Source organism: Nicotiana attenuata, unplaced genomic scaffold, assembly GCF_001879085.1.
Source record: "Nicotiana attenuata strain UT unplaced genomic scaffold, NIATTr2, whole genome shotgun sequence".
Classification (NCBI taxonomy): domain Eukaryota; kingdom Viridiplantae; phylum Streptophyta; class Magnoliopsida; order Solanales; family Solanaceae; genus Nicotiana; species Nicotiana attenuata.
This window is the reverse complement of record NW_017670936.1, coordinates 213057-238352: the sequence shown is the minus strand read 5'-3', so window position 1 is coordinate 238352 and position 25296 is coordinate 213057. Positions and strand designations below refer to the sequence as shown.

Sequence of the window (25296 nt, the reverse complement as noted above, 5' to 3'; positions counted from 1 at the left end):
AATGCTGTCTTAGGGACATCAGACGCCCTAATCCTCTGCTGATGGTAGCCAGATCTCAAGTCTATCTTTGAGAACACCTTTGCACCCTGAAGCTGGTCAAACAAATCATCAATCCTCGGTAGTGGATACTTGTTCCTTATCGTCACTTTGTTCAATTATCGGTAATCAATGCACATCCTCATCGATCCATCCTTTTTCTTCACAAATAACACCGGTGCACCCCAAGGAGAAACACTAGGCCTGATAAAACCCTTCTCTAGCAAATCCTGCAACTGGTCCTTTTAACTCCTTCAACTCTGGCGGGGCCATGCGATACGGCGGAATAGAAATGGGCTGCGTGCCTGGAGCCAGATCGATACAGAAATCAATATCCCTGTCGGGCGGCATACCTGGAAGGTCTGAAGGGAAAACCTCGGGGAACTCCCGAACAATAGGAACAGAATCAATAGAAGGGACCTCTGTGCTGGAATCGCAAACATATGCCAGGTAAGCTAAACACCCCTTCTCGACCATGCGTCGAGCCTTCATTATGAGATAACACTACGAGTGGCATGACCTGGGGTCCCTTGCCACTCCAAACGGGGCAAATCTGGTAAAGCCAAGGTCACGGTCTTGGCGTGACAATCCAAGATAGCATGATACGGGGACAACCAATCTATCCCTAATATAACGTCGAAATCCACCATGTCTAAGAGCAATAAATCAACACGGGTCTCAAGACCCTCAAACACTACCACACAGGAATGATGAACTCGGTCGACCACTATAGAATCACCCACCGGTGTAGATACATAAACAGAAATCTAGGTATAGCCAAGTAGGGTGCAAAATAGGACGACACATATGAATACGTAGACCCAGGGTCAAATAGCACTGAAGCATCCCTATCATAGACCAGAATAGTACCTGTAATGACTGCATCTGAAGACTCAGCCTCTGGCCTAGCTGGAAGAGCATAACATCGGGGCTGGGCCCCACCTCCTTGAACCATCTCTTTGGGACGATCGGCTGCTGGCTGGCCTCTACCTCTGGCGGTCCGAGCTCCACCTCTATGATCCCTACCTCCACCTCTATGGCCTCTACCCCCGCCTCTAGCTGGCTGGACGGCCTATGGATAACCTGATGCCTGTATCACAGGATGAGGACCCTGCTGCTGTGACTGAGCACCCCTCAACCTCGGGCAAGCCCTCCTGATGTGACCATACTCACCACACTCATAGCACCCGCCTGAATGCTGCAGCCGAGAAGACTGTGACTGAGCCTGTCGACCTGAATGTCCACCCCGAAAACTCTGAAGTGGTGGGGCACTGATGGGTGCTGATGGGGAACTGTGAAACTGCTGGTCAGAATAATGCGGCTGAGAACCACGACCCTCTGAAGTACCATGAGAGACTTGTAGGGCTGACTGAAAGGGCCTCGGAAGATGGCCTCTACCATAAGAATCTCCACCTCCAGATGAGGTACCACTGAATCTACCTGCATGACGGGGCCTCTTATCTGACCCGTGACCACCTCCCCGTGCAAGAGCCATCTCAACTCTACGGGCCGCATTGGCCGCCTCCTAAAAAGAAATCTCACTACCAGCTCCCATAGCCATCTGGAGACGGATCGGCTGGATCAGCCCATCAATGAACCTCTGCACCCTCTCTCTCTCGGTGGGGAGTATAATAATAGCATGGCGTGCCAGATCGATGAACCGAGTCTCATACTGCGTGACTGTCATAGAGCCTTGCTGGAGGCGCTCGAACTGCCTGCGAAGAGCCTTTCGCTGAGTAACTGGGAGAAGCTTCTCCAAAAATAACTCTGCAAACTGGTCCCAAGTCAATGATGGCGACCCTGCTGGCCTGGATAAACAATAGTCCCTCCACCAAGTCTTGGCGGATCCTGCTAGTCGAAAGGTGGCAAAGTCGACCCCATTGGTCTCCACAATACCCATAGTCCGAAGGATCTCATGACAGCTAAATAAGAAATCCTGTGGATCCTCTAAAGAAGTACCGCTGAAGGTGGTGGTGAAAAGCTTGGAGAACCTATCAAGCTTCCACAAAGCATCTGAGGACATAGCCGCTCCATCGCCGGTCTGAGTCACAATACCCGGCTGAACTGCCACAGCTGGCTGAACTCTGGAACCTGAGCCTGGGGAGCTACCTGCTCCGGAGTACGTGTAGCAGGAGTCTGAACCCCTCCTCCAGCCTGAGAAGTGGCTGGTGCTACTGGAAGCAAACCCGCTCTAGTGACGCTCTCCACAAAGCCTACCAATCTGACCAGAGCGTCCTGAAGAACTGGGGTGGCTATGAACCCCTCTGGGACCTGAGCTGGGCCCACCGGAGCTGCTGGGGCTGGAACCTCCTCATCATAATCAACATGAGGCTCCACCTCTGAGACTGCTGCTCGGGGCTGAGCTTTGCCCCGGCCTCGGCCTCGCCCTCTGCCCCTCGTAGGAGCTGCTGCTGGGGGCTCGGGCTGCTGCGCGGTAGAAGAGGAAGCACATGTTCTCGCCATCTGCGAAAGAACAGAGTAGAAGGACAATCGGTATTTGAGAAATAGAATCGCACGACAAGAAAGAACAAAAGTGATATTTTTCCTAGCTCCATAGCCTCTGGGGGATAAATACAGACGTCTCCTTACCGATCCCTCAGACTCTACCAAGTTTGTCCGTGAGTAGCGAGACCTATGTAACCTAGAGCTCTGATACCAACTTGTCACGACCCGGATTTCCCACCATCGGGGGTCGTGATGGTGCCTACTATCGGAGCTAGGCAAGCCAAGCATTCAAAACATTCTCTGATAACACCTCAACAATATAAATAAAACGAGTCATTTAAATAAAAGCGGAAGTCTTAAAAGCATAGATAAGTGAAAACCAAAAATATGGAAGTTTAACATTTCTCTACCCAAGACTGGTGTCGCTAACTCACGAACTACTAAAGAGTGCTAAAAAAAAGTCTGAATAGAAGTACATCAATGTTTGTCTCGGTACAAGGAAAACAAACTAATAACATAGAAGGGACTCCGACTTGCGAACGTCAGCTAGGATACTTCGAAAGACCCTGGACTGAAGTCAGCTCCCGATCAAATCCTACTGCTGAGGTCCAAAAGCTGCTCCTGGATCTGTGCAAAAGAGCACAGAGTGTAGTATCAGCACAACCGACCCCATGTGCTGGTAAGTGCCTAGCCTAACCTCGGCGAAGTAGTGACGAGGCTAGACCAGACTACCAGATAAACCTTTGCAGTTATGAAATATATTGCGGAAAATAAACAGGAAATAAACAGTTATAAAAGGAGGGGGAAACATGCTATGGGGAGGCAACAGTTAAAAACAGGAAGTCTAAACTTAAAGGATAGAACAACCAACAGAAACTTAATTCCGGAATAAACACAGTTAAGCTATAGTTTTGTTGCGGCGTGCAACCCGATCCGATCACATACAATACTGTTGCGGCGTGCAACCCGACCCTCAATCATCACTGTTGCGGCGTGCAACCCGAACCACAAATATACAGTATTGTTGCGGCGTGCAACCCGATCCTCAATTATACAGTGTTATTGCGTGCAACCCGATCCACAATTAAATAGTGTTGTTGCGGCGTGCAACCCGATCCACAATTATATAAATAACCAAATCTCACCCAATCAACAATCACAAGTAAGAGGTAGGGGGGGGGGGTAACAACTGGTGACAGCAACCCCGGCAAGGAGAATATAACAACGCAACTAAATCCCGGTAAGGGAGAAAATCAACAAAACCAATAACACATCACGGCAAGGGAGTAATCATCAACTCTTTCACTTTCTTACACTTTTCACTGAAATTCACTTTAACATTCGAGCCATCGCTCCAAGAGTCATTTCAAAATATCTGTCTCATGCTCTTTACAGTATATAGAAATCATCGAACAAGCATGGAAGAAATCACTACGATTCAGGATAATCTCAATATAAGGACACACGGTCATGCTAGATACCAGCGTATAGATACTCGTCACCATGCCTATACACCGTACTTGACACATAGAAAATAGCAAATAAGACCCTACTCCTATTCCCTCAAGCCAAAGTTAGACCAAACACTTACCTCAAATGCTCCAAAAATCAACTCAAGCCTCTAGTGTAGCTTTACCCCTCGAATTCGGCTCCAACTCAGTCAAATCTATGAAATAATGACTTTACAATATTAATAATAGCTAAACAAACTAAACCCAATGCCTAAATATGAATTCCCAACCTTTCTTCCAAAAATTCCAAAATCGACCCAGGGCCCGCTTGGTCAAAACACGAGGTTCGAACCAATTCCATGTCACCCATTCCCCCACGAGCCCGGATATACAATTTGTTTTCAAATTCGACCCCAAAACGAGGTCTAAATCAAAGAAAATTGAAAAGCCCTAATTCTACCCTTTTCCCCAATTTACACCCTAAATTACATGTTTTAGGTCTAGGAATTTGATAAATGATGATAGAAAATGAAGAAAACGAGTTAGATAATACTTACCCAAGAAGCTTTGGTGAAGAAGAGCTCTAAAGATCGCCTATGGGCTGTGGAGAAGATGAGTTCGTGTGTTTTGGGTGAAAAATCCCGTCAATGTTCTGTTTTGGGGTATTTAAAATCACTGGGCAAAATTGCCCTTCGCGTTCGCGGGAAGGGGGCCGCGTTCGCTAAGGGTAAACCGGGTAAGCATCGCGAACGCGTGGAGCCAAGCACGAACTCGTAGAAAGAATGTACTGGGGGTCCGAGGTTTGTTCTATGCGAACGCGTTGAGGGGCACGCGAACGCGAGGAAGGGATCAGCAAAGCTATGCGTTCGCGGACGGTGGAACGCGAACGCGAAGAGGAAATTACTGGGCTCCTATTTTTGGCTTACGCGATCGCGAGGTCCAAGACGCGAACGCAAAAAAGGAAGACTCAGTACTATGCGAACGCGAGAGGAAGGGCGCGATCGCGAAGAAGGAAATCCCTGTGCACCAATACCAGATTTTTCTGCAACTTTCTAAGTTCAAAAACCACTCCGACACACCTCCAAAACACTCCCGAGCCCTCGGGGCTCCTAGCCAAACACACACTAACTCAACAACATCCTACGAACTTAACCATGCGATTAAATCGCCAAAATAACATCATAAACGAGGAATCAAACCTCAAAATCATCACTTTTTCATCAAACTTCATAAACTTTCATTTTTAGATATTTAGGTCCGAAACACGTCAAATGACGTCCGATTTCGATCAAATTTCACAGAAAGCGCTTAACCCATATATAAGACTTGTACCGGGCGTCGGAACCAAAATACGAGCCCAATACCACAGTCTTTTAATCAATTTTCATTTCCATTTTCCTTAATAATTTCAGAAAAACAATTTCACAGAAATTTTTTTTTCTCGGGCTCTAGACCTCGGATTTAGACTCCGCGCATATGCCCGAGTCTCATATTTTTTTACGGACCCTCGGGGACCGTCCAATCACGGCTCCGGCTCCGTTTACCCAAAATATTGACCAAAGTCAACTTTATTCATATTAATATCAAAATTCATAAATTTTTACACAGAATTCATATTTAAGCTTTCCGGCTACGCGTCCGTACTGCTCACGCAAATCGAGGCAAGTAAAAGTGAGGTTTTCAAAGCCTCGGAAGCACGGAATGAAAGAGAAAACAGGTGATGACCCTTTGGGTCGTCACAGGCGTGTATCCCGAATTCCGCCATATAAACAATAACAATATCAATGTTCCAACAATAACGGTATCAATAACATCCGTTATTCCTCCTTGTTGCAGCGCGCAACCCGATCCCACTTGTCCTCCCTTATTACTCCTCAACACATATCACCCTTATTCCTCTTGTTGCGGCGCACAACCCGATCCCACCTGTCCACCCTTATTACTCCTTGTTGCGGCATGTAACCCGATCCCACCAGACAATCACAATCCTCCCTTATTCCTCCTGTTGTGGCGTGCAACCAGATCCTAACTTATGTATATATCAACACCAATAACAAATAATAAACACAAGGTGCTTCACAAGTTAACTCAATTTCCACAATTCTCATACTCCAACTACACAATAGAATATCGCTAAGATTATGAAACTTCACTCATGAAACCAAATCAGCGAGACCAACCAACGTGCACCATAAGGCACCAATGAATCCATATATACCAACGGGGTAATAAAATGAAGCTACGAAACCATTAATACCCCATCGGAAACATCAACAACTAACGTGTAAAAATTAAACAACTCAAAGAAGGGAAAACAGTTAACATGAAACAATTAGACATGGAACATTTGTGATCAAATAACAATTAAGGCATGAAAACATGTATGATCAAGTAGCAATTAAGGCATGGAAACATGTATGATCAAGTAGTAAATAAGGCAAGAAATGGTATAATAGGAAACAGGGAGGGGAACAAACCAAACTGGAAATTTGGTGGCGAATAGGTACTCGTCACCACACTTATACGCCACACACATGATATTTCATTTAGCACATAAGTCGGGAATTCCTATTCCCTCAAGTCAAGGTTAAACCAAACACTTACCTCAAGCCAACGGACAATTCAACACTCAACCACCGCTTTCCCTCTCGATTCCACCACCAATTCACTCGTATCTATCCATAATTAATTCAATAACATCAATAAATGCTAATTAAACCAATTCAAATGCATGAATATGAATTTCCCAATGTTTTTCCCAAAAAGTCAAAACCCGACCCCGGACCCGCTTGGTCAAAACTCGAAGTTCGAATCAAAACTCGATTACCCATTCACCCACGAACTCAAATATGCAATTAGTTTTGAAATCCGACCTCAAATTGAGGTCAAAATCCCCAAAATTCAAAAAATCCTAATTTCTACCCAAGAACACCCAATTTCCCATGAAAAACCCTAGATTTTAAAATGAAATAATGTAAAAAGATGAAATAGATTGAAGAAAATGAGTTGGAAATCGTTTACCTATGATTTGAGGAAGAACTCTATTCAAGAAAATCGCCTATGGGAGTTTAGGGTTTGAAAATTTGAGAAGTGAAGTGAAAATCCCGTCCAAATAAAATTTTGATCAGCTGCAGATGTCGCATTTGCGACAGGAGCTTCGCAATTGCGAAGCTCGCAATTGCGAGACAGGCTTCGCAAATGCGAACCTGCTGCAAGGTCTGGTGCTGTCGCAATTGCAAACAATATGTCGCAATTGCGAAGGATTGACTCCTGTTGACTTCGCAAATGCGAAGAAGAAGTTCGCAATTGCGAACAAGTGCTGCCCAAGGCAGGCACCCCAATTGCGATAAGAACCCTCGCAATTATCAAACCTGACAGGCTCACAATTGTGAAGCCTGACCTCGTAATTGTGAGATCAGAGCCTGCAACAAATACCAGATGCAAATCTGAAGTTTTCAAAGTCCAAACTCACTCCGTGGCCCATCCAAAACTCACCCGAGCCCTCAGGGCTCCAAACCAAACATGCACGCAAGCCTAAGAACATCATACAGACTTGCTCGTGCGATCAAATCATCAAATAAACATCAGCAACTACGAATCTAACCTCAAATTCATGAAATTCTTCAAGAACATTGAAATTTCCATTTTCTCAACTATGGGTCCGATTCATATCAAATCAACTCCGATTCTTACCAAATTTTACAGATATGACGTAAATATTAAATAGACCTGTACCGGACTCTGGAACCAAAACACGGGCCCGATACCATCAAGAACACACACCAATTCATTTCCAAAAGTCTTTATATTTTCCAGCAAACAATTTTCTTTAAAAATTCTTTTCTCGGGCTAGGGACCTCGGAATTCGATTCTGGGCATACGCCCAAATCCCATATTTTACTACGGACCCTACGGGATCGTCAAATCACGGGTCCGGGTCTGTTTACCAAAAATGTTGACTGAAGTCAACTTTAATCAATTTTAATGGCCAAATTTTTAATATTTTTCTTAAAATTCACATAAAAGCTTTCCGGAATCGCGCCCAGACCGCGCACGCAAATCGAGAAGAGATACAAGGAAGTTTTCAAGGCCTCAGAACACAGAAATAGACTTTAAAACAAAAGATGACCCTTTGGGTCATCACACTTTCTGATGGCAAGAGTGGGAGCAATGTTCAAGCACTAAGACTAAGCGTAATAAGAAAGTAGATTATAACTTTTTTTTGTGCAGAGTATTTCGTGTCTACAATGGATGTACCTCCTATTTATAGCTCTATTCAGGAAGACAAGATCCCCAAATCAAGTTCCTTTTCAATGAGAATAAAACCTTCCTTGATGGATGCACGGTTGTCTATAAATGCAGAAATTCTTTGTAACAGCTGCCCATTAAATGGTATCGGATGGCAATTCTTTGAATCTTTGTTACCGGCTACTCTGTCTTCGGGATTCTTTCAGCACCGATCGTATGCTTACATTCGGTGCCAGCTGTTTGCTGACTCACGTCCCATCTGTCTTTAGTTCCACGTGAAATTCCGTCATTCGCCCAGCTGTCACTAACTTATTTTACCCTGTACACTCAAGCCTCCATTGCAAACGACAATGTACTAAACTAAGTAATCAAAAACCCATGTTCACATTTTTGTAGAGGAAATTCATAAAATACATGAAGAAATGTAGAGGTCTAAAGACTAAACATATAAAAACACTTAATTGGCAAACATAGTAGTCCATTGTTCAGCAAAGCAGTACAACATACCATCAAGTAATAGTGGTGGCAAATGGGCGGGTTGGATTAAATTTGGACGGGTTAAAAATGGGTTGGGTCTCAACCCGCCCATTTTTCTTGCGGGTAAAAAACGGGTTGGGTGTCAAATGGGCGGGTTGAATATGGGTTAACCCATATTATATAAGTGTATTTTTTTTCAATTGCAATTTATATTTTTGCTTTTGCTCAGATTATTTAGTGACATAAGCTTAACTGAAATAATATATACTTTCCTTAATTAAATTTATTCAAATTTATGTACCATATTGTGAACTTAAGTTACTCTTCCACAAAATATGATAGTTTTTATTTTAGGAAAAAAAGGTGCTTAATGCACATCAAGCAATATCACTAATAATATATGAATTTGTGCTTTTTTCACTTTGTTCATATTGTCTGCAATCCAATATAAAACTAAATAAATTCAAAAAAAAAAATACTCTAAATAGAAAGATACTATTTATATTCAAAAAATATACTACATACATGAAATATATAAAGAAAATAAAAGAATAGTACAGACGATTAAAAGAGAGTAGAAGAGAGTAGGTCAACAAAAACTTGAGCATTAAATCCTAAAATATTACATGAAAATAGCAAGTTTCAACAACAATCTACGTTGAAATACATGACTCTGTACAAACTCAACGTAAATATGTGCTCCATAACTAAAAAGAAAATACTATTTTTGATTTAAAAATAAAGTAATCTTTCTACAATAAGAAAAGAAAGTACTTATTTTATTAAAATGAAAGAAAATACTTTTTCTACATCAGAAAATACTTATTCTGTTGAAATGAAAGAATTTCTACTGCATTTTATCGAAATAAAAAAGAAAGTACTCTTAATAATTTTTCTATTGAGTTCGATGGGGTTGGGATGGTAGTAGTGGGTGTAGGCGTGGGGTGGGCTAGGGTGGTTTGGAGTGGGGGTGGGGATGAGGCATATGGTGGGTTAGATTGAAAAAGACTCTTGAAAAATATTTTTCCTTCTCTTGATAAGTAAAATAATTTCTTTCAATTGGAGGAAAATGAATTCATAAGGAAAATGTTAAACTAAACAAATATGAAAAAGTTGGAAGACAACCCACTAGTCCAACCCATATTTTACCCATGAATACCCATATTTCTACGGGTTGACTATGGGTTGGAGCCCATATTTTACCCGACTTAAATATCACTCATCCAACCCACTAAAATATGGGCGGATTGGGCAGGTTAGCACTACCATCAAGATTCAGGTAAAAGCATATAATCACATTGTTTCCCTTCTGCCTCATGAGATAACCTATTGCTCCCATCATTTCTAGGTTCATAAAACCGGAAAACGACCAGAAAATAGAAGAAGTTGGCCACACTCAAAAAGGTAAGTAGCCAGAAATAGTAATCCAGGTGACCCCTATTTATGTTGCTCGAAAGCCAGCTCGTTTTACCTCCGGTTGATGTAAGCCAATCCACCCCACTCACCAGAATACTTCCAACCAAACCCGAAACAGCAGTCCCAATTGTGTACATAGCTGGTGCAATGCTCTTGGGTGAGAGAGTAGTAGAACTCTATCTGTCCAACTGCATGGCGGGCAGCCTCAGCCACTCCGAGTAGTGCATATTGTGGCACGAACCACATAGCTGACATGTTCACTAAAGCTTTTGGGTCGTCCTCAAGCCCTTGCTCTATTGCCCTTTGTCGTCTTATGCTTTCGTTATTGCTGACAATGCCATAGAGATACAGGAGATAACTAAGCCAAACCCCATTCGGGTGACAGGACTTAGCCCTTCTCGTTGTCCTGTATATTTTGATAGTAAAGGGACCAAAATGCGATCATACAAGATAAGCCAGATTGTTGAAGCAATAATCAGGAACGTAGCAAATGATGCTGCTGGTACTTCGAACTGAGGGAAGATATGTGTATCCATAGTCTTTGTTTGAAGTATGGAAAATGCAAATTGAGCTATGGTCACAAAGATCATAATACCGCTGGACCACATGGGAAGTATTCTGAAAAGAGCCTTCAATGATTCCACTTGTTCCACACTGCAGAGACTCCACGGATTTGAAGCTGATCCATCAGGATTCAACTCTCTTTGAGGATCTTGAATCATGCAAGCTCTATTTAAACACCTATAACATGCAATATCATTTAGCATCGGAGAAGGTGAAAGAGTTGTGACAGGAGTATATATTATAGCTATAGTTATGTGATTAATAGATCATAGACACTTCAAATCATAGTTTATTGCTTTACACAAAGTGCATGGCAAAGTTGAGGAATATTGACATTAAGGAAAAGACGGAGGCACTGACCTGAAGTCACTTGACAGTGCCACGAGCACTGTTTCAAGTTGCCGATGATCACAATCTAAGTTACTCGGACACGGCACTTTCGGTGCCGTACCCGTGTCGACACGACACTGACACGGGTAAGGGTGTGGGATCTGCGTCGGATCCGGTCAGACAAGATCGGGTGCGTTGACCAAAAATTTGGGAAAATTGATTTCCCTAAGTAAAGATTTGAAGAGATGGGAAACGAAATACCTTCAATTTCGCTGCTATGTAGTAAATCATACTAGTTCTTTTGTCTCCTTTGAAGCTTTTTGTCTTCAATCTTTGAGTTTTCATGCTGCAGGTTTCTGAAATCAAGATCTGTGTTTTTTTTTTTAGGGCAGAGAAGTTGTTGATGGGTGGTGGACTACTGGACTGAGGCATATTGGGAAGGGCTCGAATGGGTCTGTTGTACTGGAAAAAACCAGAGACATGGAGAAGGTTTTGTTGGGGAAGATGATGAAGAACGGCGCAGAGAAGGACTGAAGAAGACGACTAAGGGACTAATTAGGATTTAGGAGTGACCAGTTTGTTATTCTAATATTTTGCCACGTTAGTTATTGAGATAAACATTACAAATACTATGTTCAAAAGTTTTAAGTTTATAAAAATTAGACTTTTCCAAGTCAATGAGTAAATAGGTTAAAAAAATAAGATAAGTTTTGAATAATGTATTTAAATTATAAAATAAAATACATATTAAGTGTTTGCAAACTCCGAGGAAATTTTACTCATTTAGAATATATTTTTACAATTATAATCAATAAATAAAATTTTAGTTGGTTTAAATCTCTAAATATTAAAGATATTAACATTAAAGATATTATAATTAAAAGAATAGACTACACTTTAATGGCATAAGTATATTTTTCAGAAAAATAATTATATAAAATAATGTATATACAATAGTTTAATTATTTAATGTAAGAAAAAGTGTATATTGGATGAAACTTTGAAATGCTTTATAAAAATATGATATTTACATTCCTAATGTGTATGTACTTACAAAAAAAAAGTATGTACTTACATTCCTAATTATTATTTATTCTCAACATTAAGAAACATACTTTTTGTTAATTCAAATTCATAATATTAGTTCATCCCAAATTTTAGATTGTTTACCTACATTTAAACTAATGTTTAATTGTAACTATATAGGTAAGTATTCCATAAAATCATAATTTAAAGATATTTTTATTTTTATTTTTAAATAATTTTTAGCCGGATCCCCGCACCCGTGTCGGTTCTAAGATCCGTATTCCCGAATCTTAAAATTTCCATCTCAAAGGATCCGATCTCTAGATCCGCACCCGTGTCGGACACCCGTACCCGTGTCAGAGCAACTTAGATCACAATCAGCCAATGCAAGACTGGTGTTTCTTTTCCTAAAAGCTGCTACAACTGCTTGAAACAATCCTATCATCCTATGAGCAAGCTTTCTTTAGCTTTCACTTTAATATAAAGAGGAGAACCAATTAGGAACATTGATGCAGAGAAAAACATGAGGATAGCAGGAATACCAAAGCCAATTTTGCCAACCATAATGATCTTGAATATAAACGATAATAGTAAGTGCAAACATAGCTGAAATCCCTGTGCTAGCATAGTACCAGTTGAAATAGCTATCGATAAGCCTTTCGTTCTCAGGGTTCTCTTTTTCTTCCAATCGATCAGCACCAAATATTATACAAGCAAGGTCTAATAACCAGCTCCAAGGGACATAAACCCAATAGATGAAAATAGAACAGCGAGTTGGAGTGCTGTTGCTCCGTTACAAACTTGTTGGAACTGAGAGCAGGGTGAAGACCTGAGCTGTGGAATCACGGTAGTGAGCCAAATAATAATCATTCCCTGTTGAAAAAGAAAGTTAAAAACTCTAGGCATGTAAGTCTTATACGAGAAAGAGAACAAAGAGATGCTATTAGCCAAGCATACAACGCACACTGGAGAGATGAAGATAGGAACAAATCACATTATCCAAAATGAGCACAGTCATGTAACAGATTTAGCAAAAGTAACATATAGTTTAGAAACACACGGTTAGAAGAAATTCGAAAGGCATAAATACTACCTAGTACTATTGAAGCATAGAACCGAAAAGAAAACAGTAAGCAAGAACCAGTGGATACTACAAGAATTCCTAATGCTCCTCAGCAGCTCTTACACTGGCATCTAAAGGGACAAAAATGTTGATGATTTGCTTCAGTTACTATTGCATTTTTTTAGCATAATAAGTTAGCTTAATTTTAGGATAAATCTACTTTTTTGAATTTAAATTTCAGTTAGATTTTTTAGGTTTGTTGAGATATTTTAGTTTTTTTGAATTCTTGTTATGCAGATTTTCTGCAGCTTATGTTCGTGATTGGCTATTTAAAGCCCTGTTATGCTTAATAAAATTATTGAGAGACATTTTCAATCTTTACTTTTAATATTTTTGCTGCCCCATCTTTTAAAAAACCAACAAAAAACATTCCAGGACTTTTGCGCTTGTGCATAATTTTATTTTAATTCTACCTATATTCAATAGGCTCCCTTACGATTTTTTTTTAATAATGATGGTGTTCGAACCAGCTTGTGCGCACCTCAACTATTCTGATGCATACGTTGCTCTCTTATGACAAATTCTCTAACTATCTACATTTAATATTCACAAAGAAATGATTTAGAAAAAGGGCTCATACTGAAACTAAAGACATGAATCTGTCTCTTTCACCAAGAAGGTGCTAATTCATTAGCCTGACATTACATATGAGCGCCCAAGGGTATGATCTAGCGGTCAATGAAGTAGGTGAAAACCAGGGTTTAAGTCCAAGCAGGGACACAAAACGCCAGGTGATTTCTTCGTGTCAACCTAAATCTTGATGGGTAGAGTTACCTAGTAATCATGTTGGTTGGTGATATTAGGTACCTACTGAAATAGTCGAGGTATTAAAGCACTCAAAAACTAAACCAGTTGATTCCCTGTTTAAGAAAACCCAAACTAACTAGAATAACTGTTACCAGCTAAAACAGGTAAAGATAAAAGAAACAAGAACACTAGAACAACTGAAACAAACAATGAAATCCAGGTCAACTGGTGACACTAGTATTTCAAATAAAGCTAATTCTTTGAAATTATGAATGGCACAAAACTCACAAAAAGAGAGGAGATGGATCCAAAGGCAACAGCCCTGAAACGACCCAAGTAAGAATCAGAAACAATCATTAATTGAGCATTATAAACAATTTAAAGGAGAAAATGAAAGAGAAGCACCAATGATGAAAGGCATGGTTTTAAAACCACCCTTTCTTGTCTCCTGCTCAGGTTCTGTGTCTCTCCCCATTTTCACTATCATTGTACGTTTCCCTCTTCAGTTCACTCTTGGCTTTAATATACCCAGAGAAGAAAGATTAGAAACTTAAACCCCGCGTTATCCACTATTCCCTGCAGCCTTAAATTCCACACTTCCAAAAATAATTGTAAGTATTCAGTAGATTAATACTCATGTGTACTACTAGTAGTTCATATATTGACTTCTACTGAAAATTATGTTTCTTTTCAAATTGAATGTCTTTCCTATAGTTGCTGCTATAATAATATCCCTTTATGTCAAGCCTTAGACTTTTGTTAGCAGGATCTCCACGAAAGGGGTTCAAAATTTTTTTTTTGTAGCTAGTGGGAATTGAACTTATGACCTTAGGAAGATTTTGAACTCCCTTGACCACTAAACTACACTTTTGGGTTGTGTTAAGGGGGTTCAAAACTTAATATATAGAGGTAAAAAATAGATTTTGCCTTATATATATAGTGTAATTTTTCGGCAAAGGGGTTCGGGTGAACCCCCTTCCGCCCCCTAAATCCGCCCCTGTCACTATCTGCAAAATTGTGAGGTTCATAATTAGGAAGGAATATATCAAACTATTAGCAAGATAATTTTTCTTGTACCGGTAAGTTTCACATACATTTAACTGATTTATAGAGTGAATAACAGTAGGGGTGTCAATGATTCGGTCGGCCGGTTATTTTATAAAAATTTGTACCATACTAATTTTTCGATTATTCTATTATGTATAACAAAAATTAGATTTTCGCAACCGTCCCAATCATGTCGGTTTCTCTTCAATATCGGTACGGTTCGGTTAATTTTAAGTATTTTTTTAAATGTCATGTAAAAGTCACCAGTAGAACTAGAATGCAATAACATATGTTCTTTTATAGGACTTAGCAAAACTCTCTAGATATTTTTACTATTTAAAGGGTGATGAATTGAAAAAACAGAGTATAGATTCATCAGCTATTCTACAACAACGTAAAAGAAATCAAGCAAAGATAAAGAAAATATAAATCACACGAGTGAAAAGATGTTAATCAGGCTGAGACTCAATGTCATGATCCCAAAACTAACCCGGTCGTGATGGCGCCTATCATGGAACAGGCCTGCCGACACAATCCCAAAACCAAATATTTTCGTTCTTAGGATAAAATCAAAACTATTTAACAATAAACCTCTATAAAGTGTTTAAAATAAAACAACAGTGCGGAAATAAAGCCTCACATCTGGGTGTCACTAGTCATGAGCATCTACTACAACCGTCTGACAACATCAAGACCAACATGGCCGAGAAAAATCACCGAATACAACTAAGGGGGAATAAGGAGGGAGGAAAGCAGGGCTGCGATCGCCAGGCAGCTACCTTGCTAACTTCGATGAACCTGCCATTAAGTAATCAACACTCGCTATCGGGTTCAGAAATACCTGAATCTGCACACAAGGTACAGGGAGTAATGTGAGTACGCCAACTCAGTAAGTAATAAAGGTAAATAAAGACTGAGTGCAGTGACGAGCATTTTAAAAATCGTATACATCTCATAACATAAAAACCTCAGTGGAAATAACAAGGTTCAAATCATCAGTTAAAATTCCGAACATCTCGTCAAAATTCCAGTTTCAATGAAAGTTGTTTAAAATATTAATTCAACATTTTCAATAGAGGCTCAGTATAAAAGAAGAGTGAAAACAGTAATTTCATAAAAACAAGCCCCTCGGGCAAAATATCACTCATATATATTTTGCCCCTTGGGCAAGCCTCTCAGTCACTCCTGACTCAATTCTTATTAACCAGCGCTCGTACTCAACACTCAAGCTCAATAGGTACCTTATAATAACCGTTGTGGCGTGCAGCCCGATCCATAAATATATAGTCGCCTGCGCTCACTGGGGGTGTGCAGACTCCGGAGGGGCTCCTACAGCCCAAGCGCTATATCGCTGCGGTGTGCAGCCCGACCCAATATCGCCGCGGCGTGCATTTTGGCATGCAACCCGATCCATAATTATATAATCCTCACCAATAGGCCCTCGGCCTCTCTCAGTCATCAACCTCAAAAGCCACTCGAGCATTTCAGTAACAAATCAGGGAACTCAGCCCAAACAACTTTCATATATTTAAAAAGCAGAGTAATGAAACTGAATCAGACAATAAACATGTAAAAATCATGACTGGAATATGCTTTCGAATCAAAATAGTGTGAGGATAGTAGTAAAATACCCCTGAGAGTCCAAACAGTACGGCACAAGGCCCCAAACATGGCATTCGACCCAAGTTAACAGAGTCATTTCTAAAACACATAGATATCATATAGAGTTTATCAAAATATGCAACTTTACAGTTGCCACGGGACGGACCAAGTCACAATCCCTACTGGTGCACGCCCACACGCCCGTCACCTAGCATGTGTGTCACCTCATTTATCAAAATAACACGAAATTCTGGGGTTTCATACCCTCAAGACTAGATTTACAATCATTACTTACCTCAAACAGGACGAAAATCTACATCGCGATGCCCTTGCCGCTCGCTCGGCCTCAACTCATCCTGAATCTATCCAAAATCAGAATTATTTCATTAACACATGCTAAAGGAACAAAGCCCACGTGAAAATTATCAAATTAAATCAAAGTTTCCGAAATTGCTCAAACCCGCCCCCCGGGCCCACGTCTCGAAATTTAACAAAAATCACAAAACTAGAAACTCCTTTCACTCCCGAGTCTATACATACCAAAATCCTCAAAATTGGACCTTAGATGGCCCGTCAAATCCCCAATTTAAACTCACCAATTTCAAGCCCTAATCTCCCAATATCTTCCCTAATTTCCCACTAATATCATGATTAAGCAATGGAATAATCGCCATAAACACAAGATACAAGGACCAAGTAGCTTACCTCACTGAAAACACTTGATTCCCTCTTGAAATCACAGCTCCTAAGCTCTAACGCGTTAAAAAAATGGTCAAGAAATGGCAGAAATTCGCGAAGGGGAACTTATATACTTTCTGCCCAGCACTTCCGCACCTGCGATCTTCTAGTCGCATCTGCGACGCCGCACCTGCGGAAAATCCATCACAAGTGCGGTCCTCACTTAAATTCTAGGACCCGCTTCTGCGGTCAACTTCTCGCTCCTGCGGTCTCGCAGGTGCGGTACGATGTTCGCACCTGCGCCTCTTGCCCTCTCCGCTATGGCTGCTTCTGCGGCTGATCCTCCACTTTTTCGTTGTCGCACCTGCGGTTCCCACTCCGCAGGTGCGGTTATGACAGCTGAAACACACCAGAAATTTCATCAACTCTCAAACCTTAAAAACCAATCCGTCAACCATCTGAATCCATCCCGAGGCCCTCGGGACCTCAACCAAACATGCCGACAAGTCACATATCATCATTTAACTTATACCAACCTTCGGAACACTCAAAACAATATCGAAACACCAAATCAGCCTCGGATTCAAGCCTAAGGATTTCCAAACTTCCGAATTCCGCAACCAATGCAAAAACATATCAAACCTCGTCCAACTGACCCGTAATTTTGCACGCACGTCACAAATGACACAACGGGCCTACTCCAATTTCCGGAATTCCATTTCGACCCCGATATCAAGATTTTCACTATCGACCGGGAAATGCCAAGTTTCGAATTTCGACGATTCAAGCCTAATTCTACCACGAGCCTCAAATCACATTCCGGACGAGCTCCCAAGTCCAAAATCACTTAGCGGAGCTAACCAAATCATAAAAATCCAAATACGAGATCGAATACTAGAAAGTCAAAACTTGTTCAAACCTTTCAAATTTAAAGCTTCAAGCTGAGAATCATTCTTCCATATCCATTCCGATTACCCTGAAAACCAAAACCGACGATTTACATAAGTCATAATACATCATACGGGGCTATTCATGCCCGATAACTGGCGAGCAAAGTGCAAATGCTCAAAACGAACGGGTCAGGTGGTTACACTCAAGAATAAAGTCTATAGAAGATTAAATATTCAAAAAGATAAATCTAAATTATATGAAAAGAAAGATATTCAATACATTGTAGTTTGCAACTCATAATCACTAAATACTTTGTGTCTTGCGAATGAATATGCTGGAAATAACTTTGTTTAAGTAGAAGTAGCATAATAGGTTTTAGGAATTAATATTTTGAGTAAATTACTCGTTGACTTATAACCATTTCAACAATTCCAAGGTCCAAAGAAAATTTTATGCTTTATTATTTTTAAACTTATTATATAAATATATTTTCCACATGTAAATTTATACGGGACGGTTCGGTATTTTTTCGGTTTATTTTTGTAAAATAAAAAACCTATCCTAATTATCGATACGGTTATATATTTATATAAATACCTACGATTTTTTTAAAAGAAACCTAAAAGTCGGTTTGATACGGTATTGTTCGATCGGTTTAGTCAGTTTTAAATGTCTAGTGACACCCCTAAATAATCGCCTGTTTATCTTTGCTTTTCTTTTTTGGGGGGCCAAAAGTATTTTTGAAAAGCATAAAAAATAGATTCTCCCCAAAAGCCCTTTTTAAAAGAACACTTTTGATAAAATACACTTAGAGCTAGTTTGGCCAAGCTTCTCAAATGTCAAAAGTATTTTTTTGGTTACTTTTTTAGAAATTTGATATGTTTGGCCAAGATGGAGGAGTACTTTTGAGTAGCAGCAGAAGCAATTTTTGTGCGTTTGGGAAGAAGCTATAAAATCTAGCTTCTCCAAAAAGCAGAAGTAGAAAAATAATTGTTTTAAGATAAAAGTATCGTTACTATAAATTTATATTTTTAATTTATCCTTCAATAGTTTTATTTTTTTTCCTTTTCCTTTTTTGTTTCTACCATCCATTTCTTTTTATTTATTTTATTTCTATCGTATTTTTATTCTCCTTATCTTATTCTTTATTGAAATAGTCTCTCCATTGTCAATAGATCTCTTCTTTTATAGGATTAATAAAACAGATTTTTAATTTATACTGAATGATTATATTTTGATATATTTAAATCATCATGTAAACAATAAGTAATATCGGTGCCTAAAATTATTGCTTTGGATAACTATTATATTGATTAAAATCTTTAATATATATATTTTTACTTTATATTTTATATTCCAATTAACTATAAAAAATTAATTAAGTTTTTTATAATAAATATTTAAATTCATTCCTCTCTTTTAAATAATATACTACTTGTAAATTGAAAATGTATTGTCTTTTTCGTTATTTAACACTCAAAGTACTTTTTGAAAAGATTGTTCAAACACAATTACATGGTGCAAAAAACTGTTCAAATGAACTAGCCAAGCACAAACTGTAATTTTTCAAAAATACATTTTTTAAGAAGCACTTTTGAGTAAAAGCACTTCTCAAAATAAGTAGTTTTTGGCCGCTTAGCCAAATGGGTTCTTAAATGTACTTTTTAAAAGCTGGGTCGAATACTAATTGCTGCTCAAAAGTATTTTCAAATTGAATAGTCAAACACTAACTGCTTCTTACAAAAAGTATTTTTTTGAAAAGCACTTTTGAAAAAATATTTTTTTGGAAATAAGTTGATTTTAAGCACGGTCACCAAGCTATAATGGTCATGGATAGAAGGTGGAGAAACAGTTTGTGTTAGTGATCATGGGTTAGGCTGTATTTGGAGAATGGATGAAGAAATAAATTAACAGTAACAAGAAGAAACATTTTTGTATTTTACTAACCACAAAAATAGAGTTTAACTATGAGCGAGAAGATGGTGCTTATCATGTTTAAATGGAGTCCTTAATAATGAAGCTAGCAAATTAGATAGTGTTTTCATGAAATTGTTGTATTAAAGATGGGTGAAAATTATTTACATCCCAACTTTTCTTCCACACGCTGATACTATTTCCCAAGCCTCCATTTGGCAAAAGACAATGTGTCAGAACTGAGGTATCCAAAATGCATGTTGATAGATGTTGAACTTCTGGTAGAGGAAAGTCACAAAACAAATGACGAGATTAGGAGGGGCAAACGGGCGGATCGGGTAAGATATGGTTCGGGTCGAAAACCAGTAATGAAAAAACTCATAAATTATTTGATCTGACCCATATTTAATACGGATAAAAAACGGGTTAACCAGCGGATAATATGGATAACCATATTATCCATCACTTCTTGCATATGATAACTTTTGGGAGAATTTTTAGGCCCCGTTTGGCCATACATTTTGGCACCGTTTTTTCAAATCTTTTTTGAAAACATTGTTTGTTCATAGATTAATGATCTACTTTTGAAAAATTTCTGAAATTATTTTTTAAGTTCCCAAAATCTAGTTTAGGGTAGATTTTGGGTGAAACTTGTTCTCCCACTCACAAAACTTCAATTTTTTTTCAAATAAAATGCATGTCCAAACATAATTTCAACTTCCAAATATTATTTTTCAAAACTACTTCAAAAATTATTTTTTCAAGTTTCAACTAAACCTATGTCCAAACGCTAGCTTAGTCACCCTAACTTGAGTAACCTCAATTTGAGGATTTACAAATATAAAAGTTAGATACATTGGTTATCCATTTTCTAAATGGATAATATGGTTCTTATTCATATTTGACCCGCTTTTAAAAAGTTTATTATCCAACCCATTTTTTAGTCGATAATATGGGTGGTTAACTGTTTTTTCTTTGAACCATAAAGAGTTAAAAATAGTACGTAGTTCATTATTCAGCGGTACTGTACAGCATATCATCAAGATTCAGGTAAAAGCCTATAATTACATCGTTTCTCTTCTGACTCATGAGATAACCTACAGCTCCTATCATTGCCAGGTTCATAATACCGGCAGACGACCAGAAAATAGAAGAAGTTGAGCAAACTTAAAAAAGCAAGTAGCCAGAAACAGTAATCCAGGTGACCCCTATTAATGTTGCTCGAAAGCCAGCTCGTTTTACCTCCAATTGATGTAAGCCTATCCACCCCACTCACCAGAACACTTCCAACCAAACTCGACACAGCAGTACCAATTGTGTACATAGCTGATGCAATGCTGGACATGCTTTTGGGTAGCAAAGAGTAGAAGAACTCAATTTGTCCAACTGCATGGGCAGCTTCAGCCACTCCGAGTAGTGCATACTGTGGCACGAGCCACATAGCTGACATGTTCACTAAAGCACTTGGGTCGTCATCATGCCCTTCCTCTATTGCCCTTTGTCGTCTTATACTTTCTGTTATTGCTGACAATGCCATTGATATACAGGAGACAATTAAGCCAATCCCCATTCGGGTGATAGGACTTAACCCTCTTGGCAGTCCAGTATATTTTGATAGTAAAGGCACCAAAACACGATCATAGAAGGTAATCCAGATTGTTAATGCAATAATCATGAACACGCTGAAGGATGCTGCTGGTATTTCAAATTGAGGGAAGATATGTCTATCCATTGTCTTTGTTTGGAGTACGGAAAATGAGAATTGGCTCGTGGTCACAAAAATCATAATGCCAGTGGTCCACATAGGAAGTACTCTGACAAGAGCTTTCAATGACTCCACTTGTTCCACACTGCAGAGAGACCACGGATTTGAAGCTGATCCATCAGGATTTAAGTCTCTTTGAGGATCTTGAATCATACACGCTCTATTTAAACACCTATAACATGCAATGAAATCTTGCGTCAAGGAATTTCATTTAGCACTAAACAAGGTGAAAAAGTTGTGACAAAATTATAGCTGTAGTTTTGTGATTAACAGACCATAAGGTCTTCGAATCACATTTGATTGTTTACACAGAGTTATGGAAAATTCGAGGAATACTGACGAAAAGATGGAGGCACTGACCTGAAGTCATTTGACGGTGCCAGGAGAGTTGATTCAAGTGGCCGATGATAGCAGTCATCACAATCAGTCAATGGAAGACTGGTATGTCTTTTCCTAAAAGCTGCCACAACTGCTTGAAGCAATCCTATGAGCAAGCTTTCTTTAGCTTTCACTTTGATATAAAGAGGAGAACCGATTAGGAACATCGACACAGAGAAAAACATGAGGATAACAGGGATACCAAATCCAACTTGCCATCCATAACGATCTTGAATGTAAACAATAATGGTAACTGCAAAAATTGTTGAAATCCCTATGCTAGCATAGTACCAGTTGAAGTAGCTATCAACAAGCCTCTGGTTCTCGGGGTTCTCATTTTTTTCCAATTGATCGGCACCGAAAATTATAGAACAAGGCCTAACAAAACCAGCTCCAATGGACATAAACCCAAAAGATGAAAATAGAACCGCAAGTTGGACTGCTGTTGCTCCATTACAAACATGTTGAAACTGAGAGCAGGGTAAGGACTTGAGTTGTGGAATCATTGCAGTGAGCCAAAGAATAATCATTCCCTGTTGAAGAGGAGCATTAAACTCTCTAGCCATGTAAGTCTAATACGAGAAGCAGACCAAAGGTATGCTATTAGTCAAACACCAAAATGGTTGAGTTTTATGAGAATTCGAGCAGTTGTTACTCGCAGCAGAAAGCCAAGGATAGAATGCACAAGAAATGCTGAAGAAATGAACTCAGGAACAAATTACATTATCTTGAATGCTGACTGATAGATTATATCAATGCACATTGAGGTTAACAAAGAGAAGAAACTGGACTGAGATATTTGTTTCCCCTATAATGATAAAGTTGCTGCGAGATAGATGGAGCACAGTATCAACGAATAAAGAAACAGCAATAAAATTGTTGAACAATGAATCTTCACTCTGCTAAAGGAGAACCAGAGTCCTACTTAACATGAACTACAGAAGTAAGAAACCGACAATTAGATAATATGGTACTCGACGAGTCTTTCTAACCTAATCAGCATAAGCAGGTAATGACAGAAATGTTTAAAAAGTATCAGATCTTTTTGGACCAAGAGGTCAACTCCTTAGATGAACAGTTGCTGGAGTTCGAAATGAACATGGTCAAGTACCAGTTAGCTAAAGTGACATAATCTAGAAACTGACAGTTAGAAGAACTTCAAAAGAAATCAGAAACAAATGTAGCTTGATTGATATTTGGATAACATAAGCTGCTCATGCATCTGTTGAATTTCTTGCGTGAATGTTAATAATGCCTTCCGCTCAAGGCAACCAGACTAAGACCTTCTGTTTTGTCAATTATCCTTCTACAACGAATTGCTCATCCTAATGTTAAAAGATAGAAGTCATTTTCACTTCACTCTAATCCATTTGGCCGAGGCTCTCTTGACTATCTTTGTAGCTTTAATGGTCTGCTAAACCAGTACTCCTTTGCAATAGCACAATAGTACTGATTGCAGTATATGGTAAACGTAAAAGCTTCTTATTCTAATGAGCATACTGAGAAACGAAATCAATCTGCAAGGTCTCCTTCAATTGGTATGATGGGATTACTAGCAAAACAAAGTTGGCACACCAGAACATGCTACTGAGGAATATAATCTTTACTTCTTGTAACTTGGTTCTAACATATTCTTTTGAGACACGAGAAATAGCCAAAGGCCAAATGGCTCATGGTTCGGAACTTGTTGGATATTGAGCCCACTCTTATACCCTTTTCAAAATACCAAGCATATTTATTTGCGGCAAGGTTCAACAAACTTCACCACTTCCCTTTAGAGTCAAATCATGAGAGTGCCCCAAATATAACATAAACTAAGTGGTGAAGGCTGTGGAAGTAGAGTACAGACTTCAACTAGAAGAGATGCACACGTTAAGACGAGACAAATGGGAATTCCCAGTGCTTGTGAACATGGAACGCTGACTGCTACTCAAGTACAACTTTTTTGAACTGGCAACATTTGATACTCACAAAGAGTTCGATTAGAGAAAGGACTCACTCTGGGTATCTCTAAGAGATGAATACATCTCTTTCACCTATAAGATGCTAACTCATTTACCCTTTGGCCATTGATGGACACCAAGGGTGTGGCCTAAAAGTGGATAAATTTCATTGGAGACCGGGGTTCAAATCACAACCAAAAAAAAAAATCTTCACATCAGCCTAAGTCTTGGTGGGACAATTATCTAGTACCTATCCTAGTTAGAGGTAGCAGGTACCGGTGAAATAGTCGAGGTGCGATAAACTTGCCCCAAACATCACCGTACCATGCATTGACATGACATTAAAGCACCCAAGAACTATAAGAATTGATTCCCTGTTAGAGAAACTCAAACCAACTAGAATAACTAAAGCAAACGATAAAAGCCAGATTGACTCCAACTGATGAAACAATTAGCATTGCAAAAAGAGTATCTCCCTGAAATTATGAAATGGCACAACTCACAATAAGAGTGAAGATGGATCCAATGGCAACAGCCCTGAACCGACCCAAGTAAGAATCAGAAATAATGGCCCCAACAATGGCCAAACCATTTGAAAGTGCAGTCCATATTCCAAGAATGCTAGCTCCAGTGGCAGCACTCATTTGATAAAATGTCATCAAGTAGATTATCATGTTTGTTTGTAAGCCATAACTTGCCACCCTCTCAAATGATTCATTTACTGAAAACCCCAATAAAACAAAAAATCAATGAGCATACAAACAATTTAAAGAAAATAAAAGAAGAAAAAAATGAAAGAGAAGTACCAATGATGAAAGGCATTGTTCTAAGACCACCCTTTCTTGGGTTCTCCTCAAGTTCTATGTCTCTGTCCATTTTCACTACCAGTCCTTGTATTGCTCTTCAGTTCACTCTTGGCTTTAATATGAACAAGAGAGAAAAAGAAAGAGTAGAAACATTAAACCACAGGACTTTTGCATAGTGATTTGTGTTAAATAATTATTTAATGTATGTTATAAAACATTATATTTCGAACCCAGTTAATTGCCATGTCTTGAAAATTAGAACTCATAACCTTACAATACATTACCTACTATTACCTCGCCTTAAATTCGATGCTTCCAAGATACTTCTCGTACACAGTAAAATTAACTTACACTGATTTTCATATTTAAAAATCTCTCTCCTTTCAAATAAATGTTTCCTGCTGTAATA

General features: G+C 39.2%; 1 protein-coding gene and 1 pseudogene across 1 annotated transcript; both read right to left on the bottom strand.

Annotated features, from left to right (window-relative positions):
• Positions 1 to 8120: 8120 nt before the first annotated feature.
• Positions 8121 to 14338, bottom strand: LOC109244620 (annotated as a pseudogene).
• Positions 14339 to 20985: 6647 nt separating this feature from the next.
• Positions 20986 to 25052, bottom strand: LOC109244621 (protein NRT1/ PTR FAMILY 1.2-like). Its single transcript, XM_019411742.1, has 4 exons — positions 24888 to 25052; positions 24585 to 24802; positions 22121 to 22671; positions 20986 to 21932 (listed from the first exon to the last, which is right to left on the bottom strand). The coding sequence occupies exons 1-4, from the start codon at positions 24955 to 24957 to the stop codon at positions 21035 to 21037; spliced, it is 1737 nt and encodes a 578-aa protein (XP_019267287.1). The 5' UTR covers positions 24958 to 25052; the 3' UTR covers positions 20986 to 21034.
• Between the last annotated feature and the right edge of the window lie 244 nt (positions 25053 to 25296).

Coding starts and splice junctions, on each gene's coding strand:
- LOC109244621 (XM_019411742.1), bottom strand. CDS start 24,957: ATGGACAGAGACATAGAACTTGAGGAGAACCCAAGAAAGGGTGGTCTT. Junction 24,803..24,887: donor AACAATGCCTTTCATCATTG/GTACTTCTCTTT, acceptor TGGGGTTTTCAG/TAAATGAATCATTTGAGAGG. Junction 22,672..24,584: donor GATCCATCTTCACTCTTATT/GTGAGTTGTGCC, acceptor CCTCTTCAACAG/GGAATGATTATTCTTTGGCT.